Raw genomic sequence first — 20,965 nt, 5'->3', positions numbered from 1 at the left:
AAAAGAAGAGGTTCATGTATCATGACGCAAGTTTGGGGAATTTAGGTTCAAAGTTTGATGGCTAAATAATTAAAGGCAAATCAGATTTGGAGTTCCTAAATCCTAAGATCTAGGTGATGAACTGATTCTAGCCACGTTATAAAATACGTTACAGGAAATAAAAAAGGGAAGAAATATTTGGTTTTCGTCAGCGTTGTCATATGTGTAACAGCTCAACTTGTAAGTTATAACATTAACTTAATGGATTAGTACCTAACTTAGGTGTGTGCTCAAGCAAGCTGACAAATCTGGACATTTGGCCAATGCAAGGTTTAGTATTATGCTAGATTAAATCTAGTTTTGGAGTTGAGCAGCGCAAAACACACACTTAAATTCTGTTCGCTAGTCAAATATAATATAGTATAATATCGTATCCATAAGGATTTGATTTATAATATTCTCGTAGTTTCTAGCTCGATTGCTATACAAGATGATCAACAATTGAGATTTATGATTTCTAACTAAAATTAACTAACAGTCTAAAGCTATTGACTAATGACAATCGAAACAAAGAAGGTTATCAGTGAGGAAAAATAGGGATTGATATGATAGGTGCAAGATAATTGTTTGGGATCTAACTCTAGATAATTCACTTCTAATGTTCAAGTGAGTCTTTTGAATTCACTCAATTATTAGTTCAAACGTTCTCCTAAAACTCTCTCTCGATTAAGTCTTAACCTCTCTAGATGAACCAATTTAAGCATGTGAAGATACGCAAGAATGCGTAGTGGATTGGCCTTTAGGAAAACCTCTTTCGATTATTCTCCTAACTAGGTTTAATCACTAATTCAACTTGCCTCTTTCGATTATTAAGAAGAATTAATGAACTTAACCAACAATATAATGCAAAGATATCACAAGTTATGCCTCTCTCGATTACATGAACAAGTGAATATAGATGCAACGGTTAAATCATCCAAAAACGATTCAATACATAAAACTAGAGTGATAATCTACAAACAATCATTAATATACCAAATTCATCAAACCCTAAAGGGAACTACTCCATATATATGGAGAAAATCATCACAAATAAAGTTAAAGTAGAGAAAAACATAAATTCAATCCAAACTCGGGGCTTGAGTGAGGAAAGAATGATGAAATCTTGTGTTTTTGCTCTTCCAACTCCTCCTTAGGTTGAATGTGTCAAGAGTCCAGAAAATAACGTTTTTCCATGTATTTATACCAAGTAGGGTCGAGTCCAAACGAAATCACCTTTTCCTAACCGAAATAGGATATTTACTTTGTAAAAATTACACAGGCGCGTCGCATGGGGCGACGCGCCATGCGGGGCATTAGTGGGGAAATCCAGCGAGCTCAACAATTCAACAAGCAGCAAAAATACACTGCTGCATCGCACTGTGCCTCCCACCCTGCGTCGCAATAGTGCAAAATTTTCAGAGTATAGCTCAAATCTTGCGTTTTGACATCCAGACGTGGTCCTCGACCCCTGAACACGATCCCGACTTAATCCCTTGGGCTTTTTCTCGGATTTCAAAGCTCCAAATAGCTCGAATTAGCTCCACAACATTTACATCACTCGAAATCACTCTTACAAGGCATAAAACACACAATAAGTGCAAAACACTACCAATTAAAGTTCAAAACAAGTGAAGTGTAGGTAATTAGAGTGCTATAAACAACTAAAATACGCAATTATAACCTACCATCGGGAGATTATTAAACAAAGCCTTAAAATCGTTGCGTGACTTAGTTTTGAAATTTACATAATTTTGCATGTAAAAGCATTAAACTATAGGTACTTAATTCAAAATTAGATTTGACAAATCATTTTAACATTTTCCAAAAAAACATAGGCTGTTAATTTACAGAAAGGACACTTGAGCAATAAAATTAAATCGAGAGACAATAGGTATGAGAGCACCGTAGTGGACAAGTGTCAACTTCCACTTTTTTATTTGTTTCTCCAGCTTTATTCGTTAAATAGACAAAACTGTCAATTCATTCGGTACCCGTTAGGTTGTTTGTTAGGGAAAAAAAATGGGTACCCATTACTTTCAATTTTGTTCTACATGACACATTTTTTAAAATTTGTTTAAAATTAATTGACGTATTTATATATTTGAAAATGGTTTAAATTTAATATTCATAATTTTTCCTAATGGCACTCTTTTATAGAAATAATATGATATATTTAAGACCTTCAGATTTAAAAGCTATTTTTGATGTGTTATACAAATTCAACTTATGTGTCAAAAAACTTTTTGATCTTTCTTAAACTCTTGCCTAGTAATACACTGTGACAAAAGCTGAAATGGAGCGAAATCTTGTGTTTATTGGTGCGGGAGGATGAGGGAGAGTTGACTAAGTTTGATTCAAATTTGATATACTGTCCAAATCGGTCAACCCAACCCAATTGAATAAGGAAGCTCTTACTTGGGCTGGACAACATAAGTTAGCCCACAAGGCATGCACGGAATCGTGAATTGAGGAAACAATTCACTAGTTGCTACTGAGAATTATAACGGGATAATACCTGGAGGAAAAATAGATGTATAATAAGATCGATTATCGAACTGTAATAAGTATTAATTACAATCATAAGAAGGGGAACAAGTATCAATCATCATTGGACCTAGAGAGAAAACAACGTCATTAATTAGCGATAGAAGTGTTTAATCTAGCAACATAACATTAGATAAGTATGGAGTAATAAAATAAGCCGCATGATTATATGAGTTTAGGTCTCGATGGTAAAAAAAGGAGTTAAATATGATATGAAGTTTAACCATATCACTTTTATTTTCTACACAAATAACTATTCATAGTTTAATATATCTTTGTTATTGGTATCAACTATTTGACTATTGAGTACATTTTATTGACCAGTCTATAGTTCTGATATGATTATTATATTTTTGAAGTAAAAACTCCAAATATTCGAATAGTGTAATGTCAAATGAATTTCAAGTTTCCAACTAAAGAAATTGTTCAATTTGATTTCAATGATCACATTTTTCTTATGCATAAGTTCTAAGATTAGAAACAAAGCCAATCAACCATTACAAAAGAACGTCTTTACGCGACTCAATTCCTATCCACAAAATGGAAAACCAAAAATGATCATTGAAGTAAAGTGGCTTTTTGTAGTCAAATCCCTTACAATCAAAATTCTCATGAACTAACTTAAAGTTACAACTTTTGAAAAAATCACATGCCTTCACTTTATGCAAAGTTCAACTACACATTCTGAGAGGGAAAAGATAAGAAAAAAGAGAAATCAAAAAAGAAAACAAAACTTCTACGCAATTTCAGATGAATAAGATCATTCAATGGTTTTAATTGGAGATTGGATTGCATATGTTGATCAATTGAACAAGAAAAGATTGAAATTTCAGCTCACACATTTCAAAATAAAATAAAATATTAAGGGCTTTGGTCATTTAACACATCAACAAATCATTGTATTAAGGGCTTAATACACTCTTAACAACGTAAAACCACACTAAACTCTTTTGTCTTTTTCCCAAAATCGGAAACCCTCTTTCCCAAAAAATGGAAACCACAAAAAAGCCTCTTTAGTATCGTGTTAAATTAGTTAATTACAAAATAACCCCACCGGCAAATTCGCCGGAGTAAGATCAATCTCGATCAAATTCTCTTCCTCAACTTCGCTATTTCTCTTGCAAAAATCCAATTCAATCTCTATCAACTCTTCTCTATCTTCCTCCTCGTCCCACTGGAAACATAATTTCTCCGGCGAATCCCAGTTTCCGATGACCGGCGAATCCCCGTCCGACGAACTATCCGTATCCGTTTCCGGGTAATACATTGACAACGACGCGTACCTCTCAATAACCCTCAACTCTTCCTCTCTCTTCTCCTCTGTACATTCCTCTTCTTCTTCTTCGTACGCTTCGTATATCACCTCCAATGGCGCCCTCACATTCCACTCCACAAAGCTGTCGCCGCAAAACGGTTTCGGTTCCGGGTCATACGCCGAATCGTTTCCACAAACGGCGTCCATAGTGGATTCGCCGAAGCAGTCGGAATCCCGGTCGGGTTTAGGTTCCGGGTCAAACACCGAATCCTTTTCACAGTTGGAGAAGTAGTCGTCATGAAACCGTATTGGGTCCGGATCCAGGTCGGGTTTGGAGTCCGTGTCAAACACCGAATCATTAGCACAGCTAGTGCAATCATCATGGTAAGCAAAATCACGCGAAACTTGTAACGATGGGTCCTTGGATTCGGGTTTTTTAGCTCTTTGAGCTGCACCGAGTTTGAGAAGGGAAAGTAATAAAAGTGAAGTGGAGATGAGGACTGGAGAAAAAGCAATGGTGGTGGGGAAGTAGAGGAGAATGAGAGTGTAGAGAGTGACAATGGTGGACATTAGAGAATGGGATGCCATAGGGTTGTGGAGTGGTTGTTCAGTGGGAATGGCATTTATTTTGGTTGAATTTTCTTCCATGGAAAGTAAGATACTCATAGAAGCTACTATTGAATATGGAATGGAGGATTTTAATTTTCTTGACTTTTTCTTTTCCTCCATTTAAGAGGAAATCAACATAAGAAGAGAACAAGAAAGAGTGGAAGTTCCATTGGAGTGATTGAGTGAGCTTATGTATGCAATGCTTTGCACCGATCAGTATATATATGTGCTAACTTCTATATACAGTCAAAGCCGGATTTAGAAGTTGAAGTCATTAATATATTTCAAATCAAAGAAACAAAAAGTGAGTGAGAAATACTATTGTTATGGACTATATTTTTGTAACAAGAAGTGTCTATTTAGTTTTAATATGTACTCTCTCCCGTCCATTTTAAATGTCATTTAGGGATTGTTTGTGTAGGATGTATTAGGGAAAATAATATAGAGCATATATTTATCTTCGTATTATTAATTTTTTATTTGGTAGTATTTTTCAATCAATGTATTAGTTATACGTCATATTCAGTACTATTCGTATACATAAAAAAATCATATTATTAGTAATATCATATTTTTAATACATGGATAAGGATGTATAAAGACAAAATTGCCTTTTCAAAACATTTAATATACTGAACCTAACAATCGATAAGAAATAATCTTAGCATAACTAATCATTACATTACTAGTCCCAATATTACTAATACACCATATTCAGTTATATTCTTATACACCTTACCAAACAACCCCTTAAGATTTAAACACATTCATTAAAGAAAATTATTTTATAGCTTTAATTGTAAGAATTGTTTGACTAAATTGTTCTTTATCTTTTTTCAAAATGATATATTAACGGAAATGTTTAGATAATTTAATTTGTTCTGAGCAATGATAAATTGGGAAAAAAAAGAAGAAGAAATTAATTGCTTCCTTAGTTTTCTAATGTGACACTAATTTTGAACTGGATTTGTGTGATCCAAAATTAGAGTTCCATCCGATAACACAAAGAAACACCCGTTTTACGTGTAAAAAACGGGATGATGCATAAAGTATTTTGTATTCATATAAATAATAATAACTATTTGTACCGCTTAAACACGTGACATATAAGTTATAAATATATATATATATACGCCCCTACATGTAAGTGATAAAAAAAAAAGGAAAAGGAGAAGTAAGCTTTGTGGGGATGGGGTTAGTGGGATTGTGGGAGTGGGGATGGTTTGATTTTCAAGAAAAGGAGTGAAGAGTATGGGACTTTGTAAAGTGAAGTACTGTCTGTGGGGCGTGGGGAAAAGAGTTAGGCATGGAATATCTAATAAGAGTTGGGTAGTAGCTTTCATTGTCATGCAAATTGATTTGAGTTAACAAATCGTTGTTGGATAGAGATCACTTATTCATTTTTTCATCATGCTTTTGGAAAGTTAAATTGTTCTTTGTTACTATTAGTCTATTTCCAGCTACTATATTACTTTCCAAACATGCAACCAATAGATTCTTGATACATCCCCCCTTCTATTTGTTCCTCTCCAATATAGAAATTAGAGTTGTTTCTTTCTTGCTTTCTGCATTGCCAACAATAACTTTGCATAATCATTCATATTTTAGGATGTAATAATACTCATAACGTTTTATGAGTATACATTCATATGAGTGTGATCTAACGGCCGCTAATGAGTAAATAAAAATGACCAGGGGACACCACCATAAAAAAAAGAGCTCATAACATGTTGGCTTATATTAAAATCCATTAATATAACAGTAATATTAGCAAAAATACCTCTTCTTGTTCTTAATTATAAAATGATTTCGTCTAAAATTAAAGCCCGTCAAGATTAGGATTTGGGATTAGTTTTCTTCCTAAAATGGCAATATATGATTATGGAAAACCATGGAAGGAATGATTTGATTATGTGATAATTCAATTCTTAAAAAGCCCTTGTCACGTACAAACCTAAAAAGGCAGTCCGATACACTAAGTTTATGCTATACGCGCGTCTAAGAATTGACTCCACAAGAGTCTATTGTACGCATGCTCCCTTCATTTTTGTCACGTACAAACTAGTTGTACATATTAACTCACTTCTCTCTTCGTGCAATATTGCATGTAACATTTGGGAATTTGGTGTAAAGACACCATAATAGCGAGACAAGTATTCTGATAAACCTCTCATAACATTCAATAAGCTGTTATCATGATTATCCCAAAAGAAGAGTGAGAATATCAACCAAAATCTTTCTATATTAACACACTCAGCAATTCAAATAATTATGTAGGTTCATATTTTGTTAACTCATTTTCTTAATTAGTTATGTATTTTCTACATTCAATCATTTACGTTAAAGTTATTTTACTTATTGGTGTATTTGATATCTCGAATCTGTTACTAACTTAAGCGTTAGTCTGATTTTGGAGCCTCTGTCTCCTTATTGAAGAAGTTGCTATCCTACTGTAATGGCTAAATGACCATCTTAATTTCTTTCACTTTAATTTGTCACATCAAAATTTCAGTTCACATTGCTGTGATCTAGATAGTCAAAGTTGTCCTCTAATGTAGGAAGCTTAATTATCAAGTTAGCGGCTGCTAATGAAACCAACTTAAAGAGTGATTTAACACCATGTTTGGTTCGTAACCATATTGTCGTTTCTCTCTGAGGAACATGGAATGTGGCCAATTAATGCAATGATCCTATAACAATTAGGCTAGCTGTTAGCTAATCAAGCTCAAGCTTGTAACTATTTTTTAGTTCATTACCGTGATACGCCAATGCACTAGATTTATTTCTATATCGAAGTTATTGTGAAATTATGGTATAGAGACAATGTCAAGAAGACAGTGTATTGATATGTTTTCAGTTACACGAGTCCTATGTATTTATACAGAATATTGATCCTATATTTTGGCTATACGACATAGAGTAGGACTCTTCTAGGATAGCTAATACAAGGAGTCCTAATTCTTGTAAACTAAGACTAAGAGATCGCATAGTTATCAGGTTTGTTAGCCTGGCCATTATTTTCAACACTTCCCCTCAAGCTAGTGGGAGGTGACTTCACTACACCTAGCTTGTCTCGAAAGAACTGGAACTAGTCTTTGCCAAGAGCCTTTTTATGAACATCTGCTAGTTGGTCCTTGGACCTAACAAACCGAGTAATCAATTGTTCTTGAGCTACCTTCTCTCTGACTAAGTGGTAATCTAGTTCTACATGCTTAGTTCTAGCATGCATTCCTTGATTTGTAGTCATGTATAGATCACTCAAGTTGTCACCAAATAAGACATGAGCAGTCTTGATATACATTCCAATGTCTTGTAGAATGTAGCTTATCCAGGTAAGTTTAGCTGCAGTTGCTGCCAGTGCTCTATACTCGGCTTCAACACTTGACCTTGCAACAATGTTCTGCTTCCTTGATGACCAGGAGACACAATTTGCATCAAGGTATATACTATATCCAGTAGTAGACCTCCGTGTAATGGCACATCCTGCCTAGTCTGCATCTGAGAATCCATACAGCCTGAAGGAAGACTGTGATATGATTCTTAGTCCATGATCGATGGTTCCTTTGACATACCTCAATATTCTCTTTACTGCCTGAAGATGCATGTTGTTTAGATTATGCATGAATTGAGTTACAAGATTAACCGCATGAGTAATGTCTGGTCTTGTGAGTGTGAGGTACTGCAAGCTTCCTACAATGCTTCTATAAGCTCGGGGATCAACTGCTTTGCCAACTGCTTCTAGTAGACCATGCCTCTGAGCTAGTGAAGTATGCCCTGTTTTTACATTTGCCATATCCACTTTTCTAAGCAGATCATTTGTATATTTTCTTTGATTCAAATGGATTCCTCCAGGAAAATACCTTACTTCAATACCTAAAAAGTAACTCAAGGGTCCAAGATCCTTCATAGCAAATTCATGCCCCAACTTTTGCACTACTTCTCCTATCTACCTTGAGTTGCTTCTTGTTATAATTATATCATCTACATATAACAGAAGTAATATTGTTCCTTCTACATCATAGAGAGTAAATAAGGAAGAATCAGCTCGACTGCATTTGAAACCAAGATGAAGTAGGAATAGACTAAAACCAAGCTCTGGGAGCTTGTTTGAGACCATGTGGTGCCTTCTTCAAGAGACAGACATGGTCAGGATACATTGTATCAGTGAAGCCCAGTGGTTGAGTCATATAAACTTCTTCTTGTAGATGAACATGTAGGAAGACATTCATAACATCTAGTTGCCTAATGGGCCAATGTAAAGTGACAGCAACAGAGAGAATAACTCTTATAGTTGTAGCTTTAACTACTAGACTGAAAGTTTTTTTAAAGTCAATCCCTTCAAGTTGTGAGTACCCTTTAGCAACTAGCCTTGCTTTGTGTCTTTCTATTGATCCATCTGGATTCAATTTTTTTTTAAACATTCGCTTAGATCCTACTATATTCATTGTTGAAGTTCTGGGAACTAGTATCCAAGTTTCATTTTGATGTAAAGCTGCTAATTCTTCTTGCATAGCTTTGAACTAGTGAGGGAAACTAAGAGCTTCTTTTTATAGTTTTAGGTTCTTCTAGTTTTGTTTGTATAACAACTAATGAGGTATAAGTTATAGGAAGAGACTTAGCTTTGAATCTGGTGACCATTTTATGGCCTTGAGCAGTAATTTCAAGTTCAGCATGAACTATATTTTCTGTTGGAGGTGCTTCATCATGGGCATTGAAGAAGTGTGACAAGTCCATTTCTAGCTGCAATCCTCTTGGATCTGTCACTGTGAACTACATAGGTATTTCATCTGAGTGAGAGGCCTCTGAGTGCAATTCATCAGTGCCTGAGTTTTGCATGTCTGTAGAGGGCTTAGCAACACTGTTTGTGACCTCCACAACCTCATCCCGATCAGACTCAACAACATCACTGTGATCAGCAGTTGGAGCAGTTGTTTGAGCAGCAACACCATCATCCTGATCATTTGAAACATCAGTTGCAACAACATCATGATCATCTCCCAACATAGCACTTTGATCATTTGAAACATCAGGTGCAACAACATCATGATCAGCTCTCAACACTTCCCCTGCACCAGTAGGGTCTGATGAACCAGACTTAGCCTGTTATTCTGAGAAAAATTCAAAGAAGGTGGCCATATGACTAGAGTCTTTTAGTGCAATGCCAGTCTTGTTTTCCCGCACATAGGGAAGTGTTCGTTCATCAAAGATAACATGTATTGACACAAAGACCTTCCTTGTGGTTGGATGATAACACCTATAGCCTTTATGCAAAGTGTTGTAACCAATAAACACACATGGATAGGACTTATGTGAGAACTTGTGTTTTCCCTTTAAGTAAGGGAAACACCTGCACCCTAACACTTTCAAACTGTTGTAATCAGGGTGTGAATCATGCAATTTGTGAAATGGTGTTTCCTTTTTATGCACACATGATGGCAATCTATGTATCAGGAATACTGCTGTGAGAAATGCTTCAGTCCATAAATATAAAGGTAACCTAGCATGTAGTAGTAGTAGTGTCAATCCAGTTTTCACTACATGTATATGTTTCCTTTATGCAATGCTATTTTACTTAAGAGTGTGAGGATAGGAAATATGTCTTACAATGCCACATTCTTCTAAATATTTAACAACTACAAAATTTGAAAATTCACCTCCACCATTACATTGAAAGATCTTGATACTCTTTGAATACCGTTTCTCAACCATTTTGTGGAGTTTGACAAAAGAAGTCAGATTTTCTTTTTAAAGGATACAACCAAGTATATCTATTATGATCATCAGCAAATAAAGCATAGTATTTCATATGTTGGGAAGATTCAACAGGAGCAGGACCCTATAAGTCACAGTGAATTTTCAATAGAGGTTCATTCTCAACTTTATTTCTCAACTTGAATGGTAGTTTACAACCTTTTCCCATTTGACAACTAACACAAACTGTAGGAGTTTGATTCTAACATGTGACATTGATAGACTTATTGTTACTAAGTACTACTAAGGACCTAGAATTTGGATGCCTAAGTCTGGCATGCCAAATATCACTAGAGTTGGATATCCGGGAGTATATCATAAGAGAGCATGTACCTCATTGTGGGATGCACGAATGCTAAACGGATGTGAGAATGCCTGGAAGAAACCTATCTGCAGGCAACAAAGGACACGTAATTCCAGTTGAAGTAACAACTTCAAACTATCAAGCTTGGCAGTAGAATCATCGATGAGTATCTGAAGGAATTCAAAGGTATTTGTGATGGCTTAGCTGTCATACACAAGCCTGTAGATGATGATAGCAAGGTCATCAACTTTGCTAGAGGTTTGGATCCTAAATACAAAACTTTTAGGACAGTGATGCTTGGCAAAGCACCTTATCCAACTCTGAGACCGTTGGTCACTTCCCTAAGAGGTTTTGATCTCAAAGAGGATGAAGTAGATGATCCACAACAAGTGAGTCACAATATGGCATTTGCAGCATAAAGGACATACAACAACATAGGTAGAGGAAGTTTCTCAAATTGAAGAGGTAACATGAACTACAGTTCAAAAGGTAGAGGCTTCGAGCCTGCTAGACAGAACAACAATCAAAACACTCAAGGATCTGGAAATGCTGCTAAGGGACAGGAAACCACAGGATCATCAGCCTACCAGATTTGTGGCAAGAACAATCACACTGCAATAAAGTGCTTCTATATATGGGACTTCTCCTATCAAGCACCAGAAGATTTTACACAGGCTCTTGCTTTACTCAATGTGAATAGTCAGAGTGGTGGAGACAATGCTCACTATATGAATTTTGGAGCAACAACTCACAATTGATCCTATATTTTGGCTATACCACATAGAGTAGGACTCTTCTAGGATAGCTAATGCAAAGAGTCCTAATTCTTGTAAACTAAGACTAAGTGATCGCCCTGATTATTACCTTCTACAGTTATAAGTAAATTGAAATAAAAATTAAGAGCTGATCATAGGCATGATACTTTTGCTGAAACAAGCTATCTTGAATATCTTTTGAAGTACTAACTAATTTACTGATCAAAGGCAATAAAAAAAAGACTGCTCTACATTCAGACAAACCACACAGACCCTAAAGCGATCTTCTTCAAATCCAGTGTGAATTGTTGTTTCTAAATAATTACCAACCCCGTAATGATCATGAACTTTGATTTATGGGAAAAGAAAAAATGTAATTGTTTAAAAGAAAATAGAACTAATAAGAAATCAATGATCATGAAAACATGTCAGTATTTCAAGCCCTTTTTATCCTAATAGTGAAGGTACTAGCTGCAATTTAATTAAAATATAAACACACATACAAAATTCCTAAATAGGACATAGCTGCTCAGTCTCACTACGTACCTCAGCCAACATCGCCTAATAGTAGCAACAAGTAATTTAGACAGATTTATATGCTCCATTAGTTTTAAAAAAAAAATTACATTATCGATATATTTTTATCGGTTATGATATGTTATTTGCTAGTATGTTTTTAGGTTTAAAGATTATTAAAGAAAATTATAATGCCAATTGATAACAGTTAAACTCCATGCAGATTAGAGTCCAATTAGTCAGAGTAAGTACACGCAAATTCATGTAAAATTTGTGTACTTACAAATATACCAATATCGAAACGACAGATTTAGAATATATTTGATGTCATGCACGTGGTTTGCATAACCATAAATAGGTAAGATGTCCCTAGGGAAAAAGAACATATCTTGTTCGAAAGCCAATTCCATTATTATAATGCTAAAGTAACTATATAGCTCATTTATTGGGGTCTACCCACTTCATATTGTATCGCTTGACTTCCAAGGAAATAATGACCATTTCGAAGAGACTGGAATAGCAAGATACAGTGAATTTCAGTTATCTATCTCTAACTGTCAACTCCTATGTAATAAGATGCAATAATAAGATTCACAAGTAACAGTCTTTCACGTTGCTAGGAGTATGTACTTTGTCAGTTATCACATTCACTATTGGATGGCATTATATACAGAGTCGGAACCAGGGATTTAAGTGTGTGAGTTCTAAATTTTAAAATAAAATATTTCTTCAGGGAAGAATCGAACCCCAATCTTTTCTAGCGAACCCACAACCCTTACCATTGAACCATGACACCTTTTGTTATTGGGTTCGGCAGTATATATTTATATAGATTTAGTAAATATTTCAATACAAATACAAGGTTCCGGAAAAAGTCATTGGGTTCGCCCGAACCCGCACCTACTACTGTAGCTCCGCCCCTGATTATATATATAGTTTGATCGAATACCGATTCCTTAAATATATTTTCTTATATAGTAAAAGTTACACTATCAGAAAATACATGAAACAATACTATAAATTACAATCATTTACACGATTTCTTTTTGAGAAATAATGTTTGAATTTGTAGTTGAAGAGAAAATGAAAATGAAAATGCTTGGGGCTTTATATAATGTAGCGACAAATAAAGATGCCAATTTAGAAGATTTTTTCTTCTGAGTGATGCACAATATAGCATCAAAAAGGCAATAATTATACGTCTGTACGACACATGGCATACTTCTTAGAAGGAATTCGTGCTTTATAAAAAGAGGAATGGGCGAGTGACCCATTATGGCAGATAAAAGATTTCACTAGTCTATTTAAAATCAAGACAATTAAAAGATAGAGTTTTTCTTTTCGCCGGAACATAACCCATTACCGGTGAACTTCAGAGATATATTTTTTATTTCAAAGTTGGTGAATGCGAAATATCAACGACAAGAATATGAAATATCATAATACTTGCTATTATTTTATAGTAAAATAATGTGCATGAACTTCGAACACACGTTTTCTTTTAAAGAGTTTAAGATAATTGTAAGTGATTGTCCATAAAAAATAAAATTACCTACAGGGCAACCTAAGCAAGACTTTTTAAAGACTTTCGACTATCTAAGGTAATAATACAAATGATACGCAGTGGATGCGTTCAGTAATGATAAGCCAGGTAAAACAGAAAAAAAAAAAATCTCAGATGTCTGTTTCTTTTAACTGATAAGTATTTCCTTCCACACCCAATTAGTGTTTAAATTTGCGCCCCACTACAAAATAATTAGGTCCGATCGTTCTAATTTCAGACAGTTAGGAATTTAGGACATTAGAAAGAAGGTGAATGAAGGAAGGAAACAAAAAGCCAAGTATAGCAGATCAGGATTCAAATTTACAACATAGTCAAATAACATGTATTTGTGCGCAAGCTGGCATAAAAACTACCATTATCACACACACACACAAAAAAAGTGAGATGCTAATATCTACATATTTTATATATAATAGTCCATCAAATACCAAGTTAGCCATCGTACACAAACTATAATCTACCATTCACAAAATCTTAACCAGCCTCTCACTTCATACTAACACCATTTGATTCTATAGTAGAACAATACAAGTGAAGTGAGTATCAAATACTGCTATTGAATTTCATAACTTTCCACAATCAGTAGTATCCGGGACGAGGTGGAGTGTATACTCCAGGATGCTGTGCTCCGGAAGGAAAATTTCCATATGGCGGTCTTGGAGCTGGAATCCCATGAGGAAAGCCTAACGAAAAGACCAAAACGAGAAAAATAAAAAAACTTGTTTTGTTCTCTTTAACAAGAACAATTACGTCAGAAATACATGGTGAGCAGCATATGTTACACGAATTTCAACTAACAAGCTAAATTCTAGTTTGAAGAGTTTTCTCCAAAAACAAGTTTTCACTGCAGCTTTTTAACCCTTTTGCTTCCCGATTAACATAGTTTTCTACATTCAACGTAACCGAGTTATAGTAATTAGAACATAAAGTTTAATAGCAGCAGAAAAATTGTCATCGTTCAAATACTCTAGTTCCTAGTAAGAGCAAATCATGCAATACACCACACACTTTGTTACTCCCCTCTTACAATAGTGTAAACGACTATATGTGTCACCAAAAGTTATGCAAAGTTTAAAATCCGTACCACCAAAAGAATTCTACACATTTCCAAAGGTCATCTCATTCCAGGATTTTTATCTGGGAAAGCTATAAAAAGGAAAGTAATATGAAACTGTGAGTAAGAGAAAAAGACAACAGCTTAAGTTACCATATGGTGCTGGCATCCTCGATTCAAATGCAGGTCCTCTTGAGTCAGGTGGCAGATATCTTGGACCACCAGTCGTTCTTAGGTAGGGATCATTCATGCTGCTCCGGTGTAACTCAGCTGCATTCCAAGCTCCATATCCCCCATGAGGCTCATAAACCCCTCCATGGATAGCTGATTGAGCTTCCATCTCATATCCCCTTGAATTGTCGTAGGCACTGCGACTTCCATGACCAAAATCACCCATGGGGTCATAACTGGAAGGGGTCGCGAAGTAGGTTTCACGAGGTGCTTGCAGTGGAGGCTGAGCATATGAACTATTTAGATGTCCACCTATCCAAAGGTAATATAGATATGCATGGGTATTCCAACAAATAGAAGCAAAAAAGCAATACAAGTTTAAGAGTCACGAAGAAGAAGTAAAAGACCTGATAAATTTTTGTGACTCAGCAATGAGGAACCACAGTATGATTGGCAATGGCACTGCATTGATGGGTTATTAAGTGACTGCACAGAACTTTCACGAGAATAAGGGGTAACTTCCCTCTTTGAATTTACGTTTGCTTTCATCTCATCCAAGCATCTCTGAGCCTCCGCTCTGCCAAGTTCTTTAAAACGTACCTATGACATGCAAAACGATGCATAAATGAGATATGAAAACAAAGATTTACAGGTTTTAGTGTTGCACTTTTGAAATCATTCACCTCATCAAAGTACTCATCTGCTCGAGGCATATCTTTGCTCGTAGGTAAAACAAAATTCACTGCAAGGTAAAATTATAGGTTACAATAGAAAAGGGGAAATAATATTAAGACAAGTGATGATGAGAAAAGCTACAAAAGCGTATGCAAAACCAATCTCTGTGGTACCTAACATTTCATTTACTGCTTCGGCAGGAACCTCCTTGCCCATTTCTTTGAATCGCTTCTCACCACGGAGCTTGAGCTCTTCAGGTGTTGGAACAATCACAACAGCAATCTGAATCAGAGACAAAACAAACAGAGAGATGAGGATGCTTCATTAAAGGCCTATTAGGAGGGTAGTCAGCACAGACTCTTGCCAACCTACTTTTCCCCAAGAGAATAACTTTCATACCTTCTTATAGTTTGCAAAAGGCTTCAATTTGCGCTTCCGGGCATTTTTGTAGACATTTGTCTGATCAATTATGAAATTACGAGGAATCTGGGAAGCCCTAGACAAAAGAGTGTTGAATATACCAGTAGCACGGTCCATTAAACGTTCAAATCTTTCACCATAGTTATTTTTGCGCAGCAAACCAGGAACCTGTAAGGAGATGAATTACTTGTTATGGAAGTAGCAACTGAAAGACAAGTTTCCCTATTTTTTTATAAATGAGAAAACACCAGCGCCGCTTCTATTTTAAAAAAGAAAAAAAGGAGCAGTAAGATATGAAACCTTCATTAGATCCAAAGCCAAATTAGTTCCAAGCAAAAGATATCGCTTTTCTGCATGTTTCATCGCCCATTTCTCAGCCCAGGTACTCTTGCCGGAAGCAGGCAGTCCCACCATCATCATAACTTCACAATCACACAGATTCAGAAAGCTAGGGCCTGTTATGGCTTTCCCATCTTCCATGGCACAAGACCATGGTCTATATCCTTCCACAGGAGCTAATCCGTCGTCTATGCTAAACTGCATGTGCACAACTACATTTTTAAGCAAGACATGAGGGAAAAGAGCTGAATGCCATTGTAGATTTTTCATTGGACAATCCACCACTTCATGGCCAGTTGGACCTGCATTAAATTGCTTTGCTATTCCCAGCCACTTCCCATTTTTAGAGAAACCTATGGATGCCAAAGGGCTAGACTCAAGGTCAACACAACAAATTATGGTGTCACCAACCCCAAATTTTTCACCATATTCAGAAAACTGTCCATGACTAGAAAACTTTCCAGTACCCCCAAACCCAAAACTATGAAGGGTTTCCCCAAGGTTTCCTACTGCATCATCTCCCCTTGAGATGCCAACACGACAAAGATGTTGCTGATCTAGTGGTGTATCTTCCATGTCTACAGGCTGATCTGAAACGATTCTGCAACCAAAGCAGTACTTTCCTCCAGTGATTCCCATATTGGCTCGAGCACCTGACCAACAATAAGCAAATCCTTGCTCATAAAGCGCTGAACCTTGTAATCCATTTCCTTCAACATTGAAATCTGAAAGAAAGAATTACCCACATCAAAACACAAATACATTGAAGAATAGACTAATAAATAACACCTACCAACAAAGTCACAGCAAACAGATGTGCCACTGGCTAATCGGCTCTCTAACTTCACCTTCTTTTTTTTTTTAAATTGATAAGGTCAAATATTATTGATGAAGTACCAAGACGGTACAGGACAGTACAGGACCCGACATCATTCCATACATCAGACTAGCATTTGATCCCTCCTAACAAATTCAAAAAGTCCATACACTGATCCATAACAATATAACATACTACTATTACACCAAAAATATAAATTATGCAAACATTTATCTTAATTCCAGAAATATTCGGCTCTCAAAATTTACTAGTTCTCCCATCCCCAAGTCCACTCTCAAATTTAATGATATTAACAACACTATAACTAAGGGAAACAACCATCCAAGAAAATTAGGCAGAAGCAACATACATATAAGCACCTAAACATGGGCAAATCTTATACCTACCAACAAGCAAAATAAAAGTTTTGTTCGACGATACCAAAAATTAGTCACAAGGAAGTGCCAGAAACCAATATTGCCTATGATTCCAGGAACAGCTAACACAAAAGAACACAGAGTAAGTTTTGAAAAAACTGAAAGACCCTTAAGCCAAGCCAGAAATTCATGCCCAACATAAACTACGTGTTTGCCACAAAATATCCAGATTTAATAAAGTAACTTTCATAAGCTGGGATACAGCTAGTATAGTCCATTTACCCTACCCCTCCCCCGGGTGATATTTGTACACTAACGGGTAGCCCGGTGCACTAAGCTCCCGCTATGTGCGGGGTCCGGGGAAGGGCCGGACCACAAGGGTCTATTGTACGCAGTCTTACCCTGCATTTCTGCAAGAGACTGTTTCCATGGCTTGAACCCGTGACCTCCTGGTCACATGACAACAACTTTATCAGTTACGCCAAATACTCGTGTTCTTTTCGGCTCTCATGCAGTATTGTCAATGGCGCGCTTTAAGTGCGCTTAAGCCCTGAAGCGAGGCGCAAAGCATGTTGAGTGCTTCGCATCGCTTAGCGGCCGCTTCCGTGTCGTCATCAAGGCTTTAAGGCATACTTTCCTTGCCAATGAGCATACTCCCAAAGAGGCGACACTAAACAATTGATATGTCACTTCATCGTTATTTTATTTATTTTTTTCAATTTCTTTGATCTTATATTGTTATTCATGCTTATAATTATTAGTCTTCGACTACACATACATATTTGTACATTTGCACCTTTCTCCACTAAAGCCCACACGTTATTTGCGCTTAAATCCCCTGCTGACCTTAGAGCTTTTTTGCGTTTTTCGCCCTTGATAACACTGCTCCCATAAAAGATTGCTCATAAAAATTTTCCTGACCTTCCAGTTCCAATACCCAATATAACCACTTGTTTCAACAACTAGGAGAATGTATCTAAGACAAAGCTGAGTTCCATAAACATAGATCTACATAACTAAAAGCTGTTGGAAGTGTTTCATAAACATAGTTCAAGAGAGTAACTTTTCGTGGCAGATTTAAAGTCCAAACAGACTACTGAAATCTTTCCATTCAGCCTTTTAAGCACCTTGCCAGCCGATATGCCCCCCATCCATTAGGAAAAAGAAAATTTACTATGTTTACTCACACTTTAAAAATTAATACCATTATACAACTTCTCCAAGTTTCAAGCACAAGTGTTGATCCACATTAAACAACCGAATTTTGTGATTCGGGATTTATAAAACCCCAAGTACAGGAAAACCAAAGAGGAGACTATGACACCATGAAAGAATCCAAAAGGTTTATCCCACACCAGAGAATTTGATATTGTCATACCAACAAAATTAGTCAACAAGATGAAACTGAAATTGAAAGTTCACCTGTTCTTATGGCTACTTTTTCACTAAAATCAGATTTGCAGACATTTACAAGACCGAAGTTAAGCTTTTAACTATTTAAATCATGTAAAAATAATTGAAAACAGGGGACTACTTGTGTTGGATGACTTACTGACATAAGCAATACATTAAGGTGATACAACATTTGACATTAGAACACGTTCTTTTTTTACTCATTTTCTAGATACATTCTTCTATTAATATTAGTGATGCATATCACAAAATATTAAAAAAATGTCTAACACATATCTTTTTTATCCTTAATGTTTTACCTCCGGACTTCCACTTTAACCCTTTATCTTTTTGCACTTAGCCATATTAAGAATGGTTACTTTCCTAGTTCTCTTTTCATACCTTGTTATTTTTCTAAGTTCACTATTCAAACCTCGTAACTAAGATATGTTCGAAAAAATGTGCACAACATCAAGGATGACAAAATTAAAGTGACAAAATAAATCTCGGGTGATAGGTTGTTTGAGATTATAGATAACGTTTTCTTTGTTGAAATACATATTACCCCTTTTATATGATATTATCAGACCGAGCGATGAGTTTAGTATGTTAATTTGACTTACGTATTATATCAGTGTTAATGGGAAAAAAATAATTTAAAAATTTACTTTGATAAAGAAAACACCAGCCAAAAATAAAAATTCCTTAGTTTGATAGAGCAAAACACTACATCAAAGTCTAAAATTCAGATAGTATATGAACTTGAACTGAAGCAATAACATTGTTAGTGGAAGTCATTGAGCTTATCAATTTTTCTTACTAAATGATTGACTACAAGGAGATTCTTTTAACCGAATGTATCACAACCTTACAATTCTTTTTTTCGTAAAGCTCTTGTCAAAATGAAGAGCTAAACTGATTTCCTAAAAATGACATATAGTTGGGACAGACTAAGTATTAGATATGGACGCAAGTTGTTTTTCTATACTGAATACTTTTGATCTCAATATCATTACCGACAGTGGTGGAACCACATGCAATGAAGGGGATTCGTTGGAAAAGTACACTATGCAAATAGAGAAAAAGAAAATTGTACATGTACAAATTTTTGAATCCCCTTAACATAAGAGAAATACATGTTCAAGTTCCAGATGTGGCATATTTGTATATTTTGCAATCCACTAGTCGAAATTTCTGACTCCGCCACTGATCACCGACCTATTTCTACTCAAAACTATAACTAAAACCCGACCTTCATACCCATCTTCCACTTCTAGTACTACACCTAAGGCATCTATCTTTAAACCCATGGGTTACACTGCGTATATATAAGGTTATTTTTTTATGTATATATATTAGATGTTAAATTAGCTAGCTTCTTCACGTGTAATACTCTTTTTTTTTTTTGGGAATTCCCTTGGTAAAAAAAATTTGAAATGAAAATGCCCCTCGTAAAAATTCTACCTCAGCCAAAAAAGACTCCGGAGAACATCTTTCCACGCTTAAATTACCATCCACTGAAAACAAAAAATGTAATCATATCAAACACACCAAGCCAAACCCTAGCATTAATGTACCGCATAACCAATAGAAACAAGTAAAACAAAAATACATACAGGGTTCTAAATTTTGTAACAAGAGAAGTGTATCCACAAAGAAGTGAGAATTCAAAATTTAATGTCACAAAAAATTAAAAAAAATGAAAGAGGAAAGGGAGTGTGATGTTCTTGCCTAAGTCACAATCGGCGGGGTTAAGGGCCACACGGGGTGTGGATACTGGAAGCTGTGATGGCCCTTCTTCAACCTTTGCTTTCTTGGCTTCAGGTTCATCGCTTATACAGGATTCACGTTTCGTCGATGCCATTGAAGTAGCGATTTTGGAATTTTTCCAGTTCTTGAAAGAGTGCTGTGTATGGATTCAAGTATTTGGGAGTTGGGACAGAGCTCTTTGGACGGTGGCCATGCCAAAAGACACGTGTAATATATAACACGCACTTTCTTTTTTGTGTTTACTATGTAGTTTCTACTCGCTACGTTCCAATTTAGAACCTTTGATTGGATAAAAAATTTAATACTTTTCAAATTTGTGATCCTAAACAAATCAAAAAGTTATTTAAAGTATTTATGTGGTTATAAAATTTTTTTATTAATGATAAATTTAGAAATTTAAATTAAATTGTTTTCATATTTAGAAATTGATCATTTTTTTGGAACGGTCCAAAAAATAAATAGGTTCACATAAACTGGAATGGAGAGAGTATAATAATTTGATGTTCGATCACTAAATGTTTTGATATTCATACTTTTCACATAGATTTTCAATCAATTTTTACATAAATTAAGGAACTAAAAATTAAATTTACTTAGAATACTATGTATATGACTGCAACAGTTGATGCAT

At 35.6% G+C, this 20,965-nt stretch overlaps 2 protein-coding genes across 2 annotated transcripts; both read right to left on the bottom strand.

Annotated features, from left to right (window-relative positions):
- Positions 1-3,442: 3,442 nt before the first annotated feature.
- Positions 3,443-4,763, bottom strand: LOC104098058 (uncharacterized). Its single transcript, XM_009604711.4, has one exon. The coding sequence runs from the start codon at positions 4,547-4,549 to the stop codon at positions 3,599-3,601; it is 951 nt and encodes a 316-aa protein (XP_009603006.1). The 5' UTR covers positions 4,550-4,763; the 3' UTR covers positions 3,443-3,598.
- Positions 4,764-13,572: 8,809 nt separating this feature from the next.
- Positions 13,573-20,529, bottom strand: LOC104098057 (uncharacterized). Its single transcript, XM_009604710.3, has 8 exons — positions 20,296-20,529; positions 15,940-16,703; positions 15,619-15,807; positions 15,393-15,501; positions 15,228-15,286; positions 14,952-15,144; positions 14,527-14,856; positions 13,573-14,002 (listed from the first exon to the last, which is right to left on the bottom strand). The coding sequence occupies exons 1-8, from the start codon at positions 20,426-20,428 to the stop codon at positions 13,899-13,901; spliced, it is 1,881 nt and encodes a 626-aa protein (XP_009603005.1). The 5' UTR covers positions 20,429-20,529; the 3' UTR covers positions 13,573-13,898.
- Positions 20,530-20,965: the final 436 nt, after the last annotated feature.

Source organism: Nicotiana tomentosiformis, chromosome 2 (assembly GCF_000390325.3).
Source record: "Nicotiana tomentosiformis chromosome 2, ASM39032v3, whole genome shotgun sequence".
NCBI classification, from domain to species: Eukaryota; Viridiplantae; Streptophyta; class Magnoliopsida; order Solanales; family Solanaceae; genus Nicotiana; species Nicotiana tomentosiformis.
Note: the sequence above shows the minus strand (reverse complement) of the source record. Positions and strands in the feature narration are given on the sequence as shown.

What these genes read in the sequence shown, in the direction of transcription:
- LOC104098058 (XM_009604711.4), bottom strand. Translation starts at nt 4,549, where the DNA reads ATGGAGGAAAAGAAAAAGTCAAGAAAATTAAAATCCTCCATTCCATAT.
- LOC104098057 (XM_009604710.3), bottom strand. Translation starts at nt 20,428, where the DNA reads ATGGCATCGACGAAACGTGAATCCTGTATAAGCGATGAACCTGAAGCC. An exon ending in GAGTCACAAAAATTTATCAG is followed by an intron (nt 14,857 to 14,951) that starts GTCTTTTACTTC and finishes ACCTTTGGATAG; the next exon opens with GTGGACATCTAAATAGTTCA. An exon ending in GAGGATGCCAGCACCATATG is followed by an intron (nt 14,003 to 14,526) that starts GTAACTTAAGCT and finishes TCTTTTCGTTAG; the next exon opens with GCTTTCCTCATGGGATTCCA.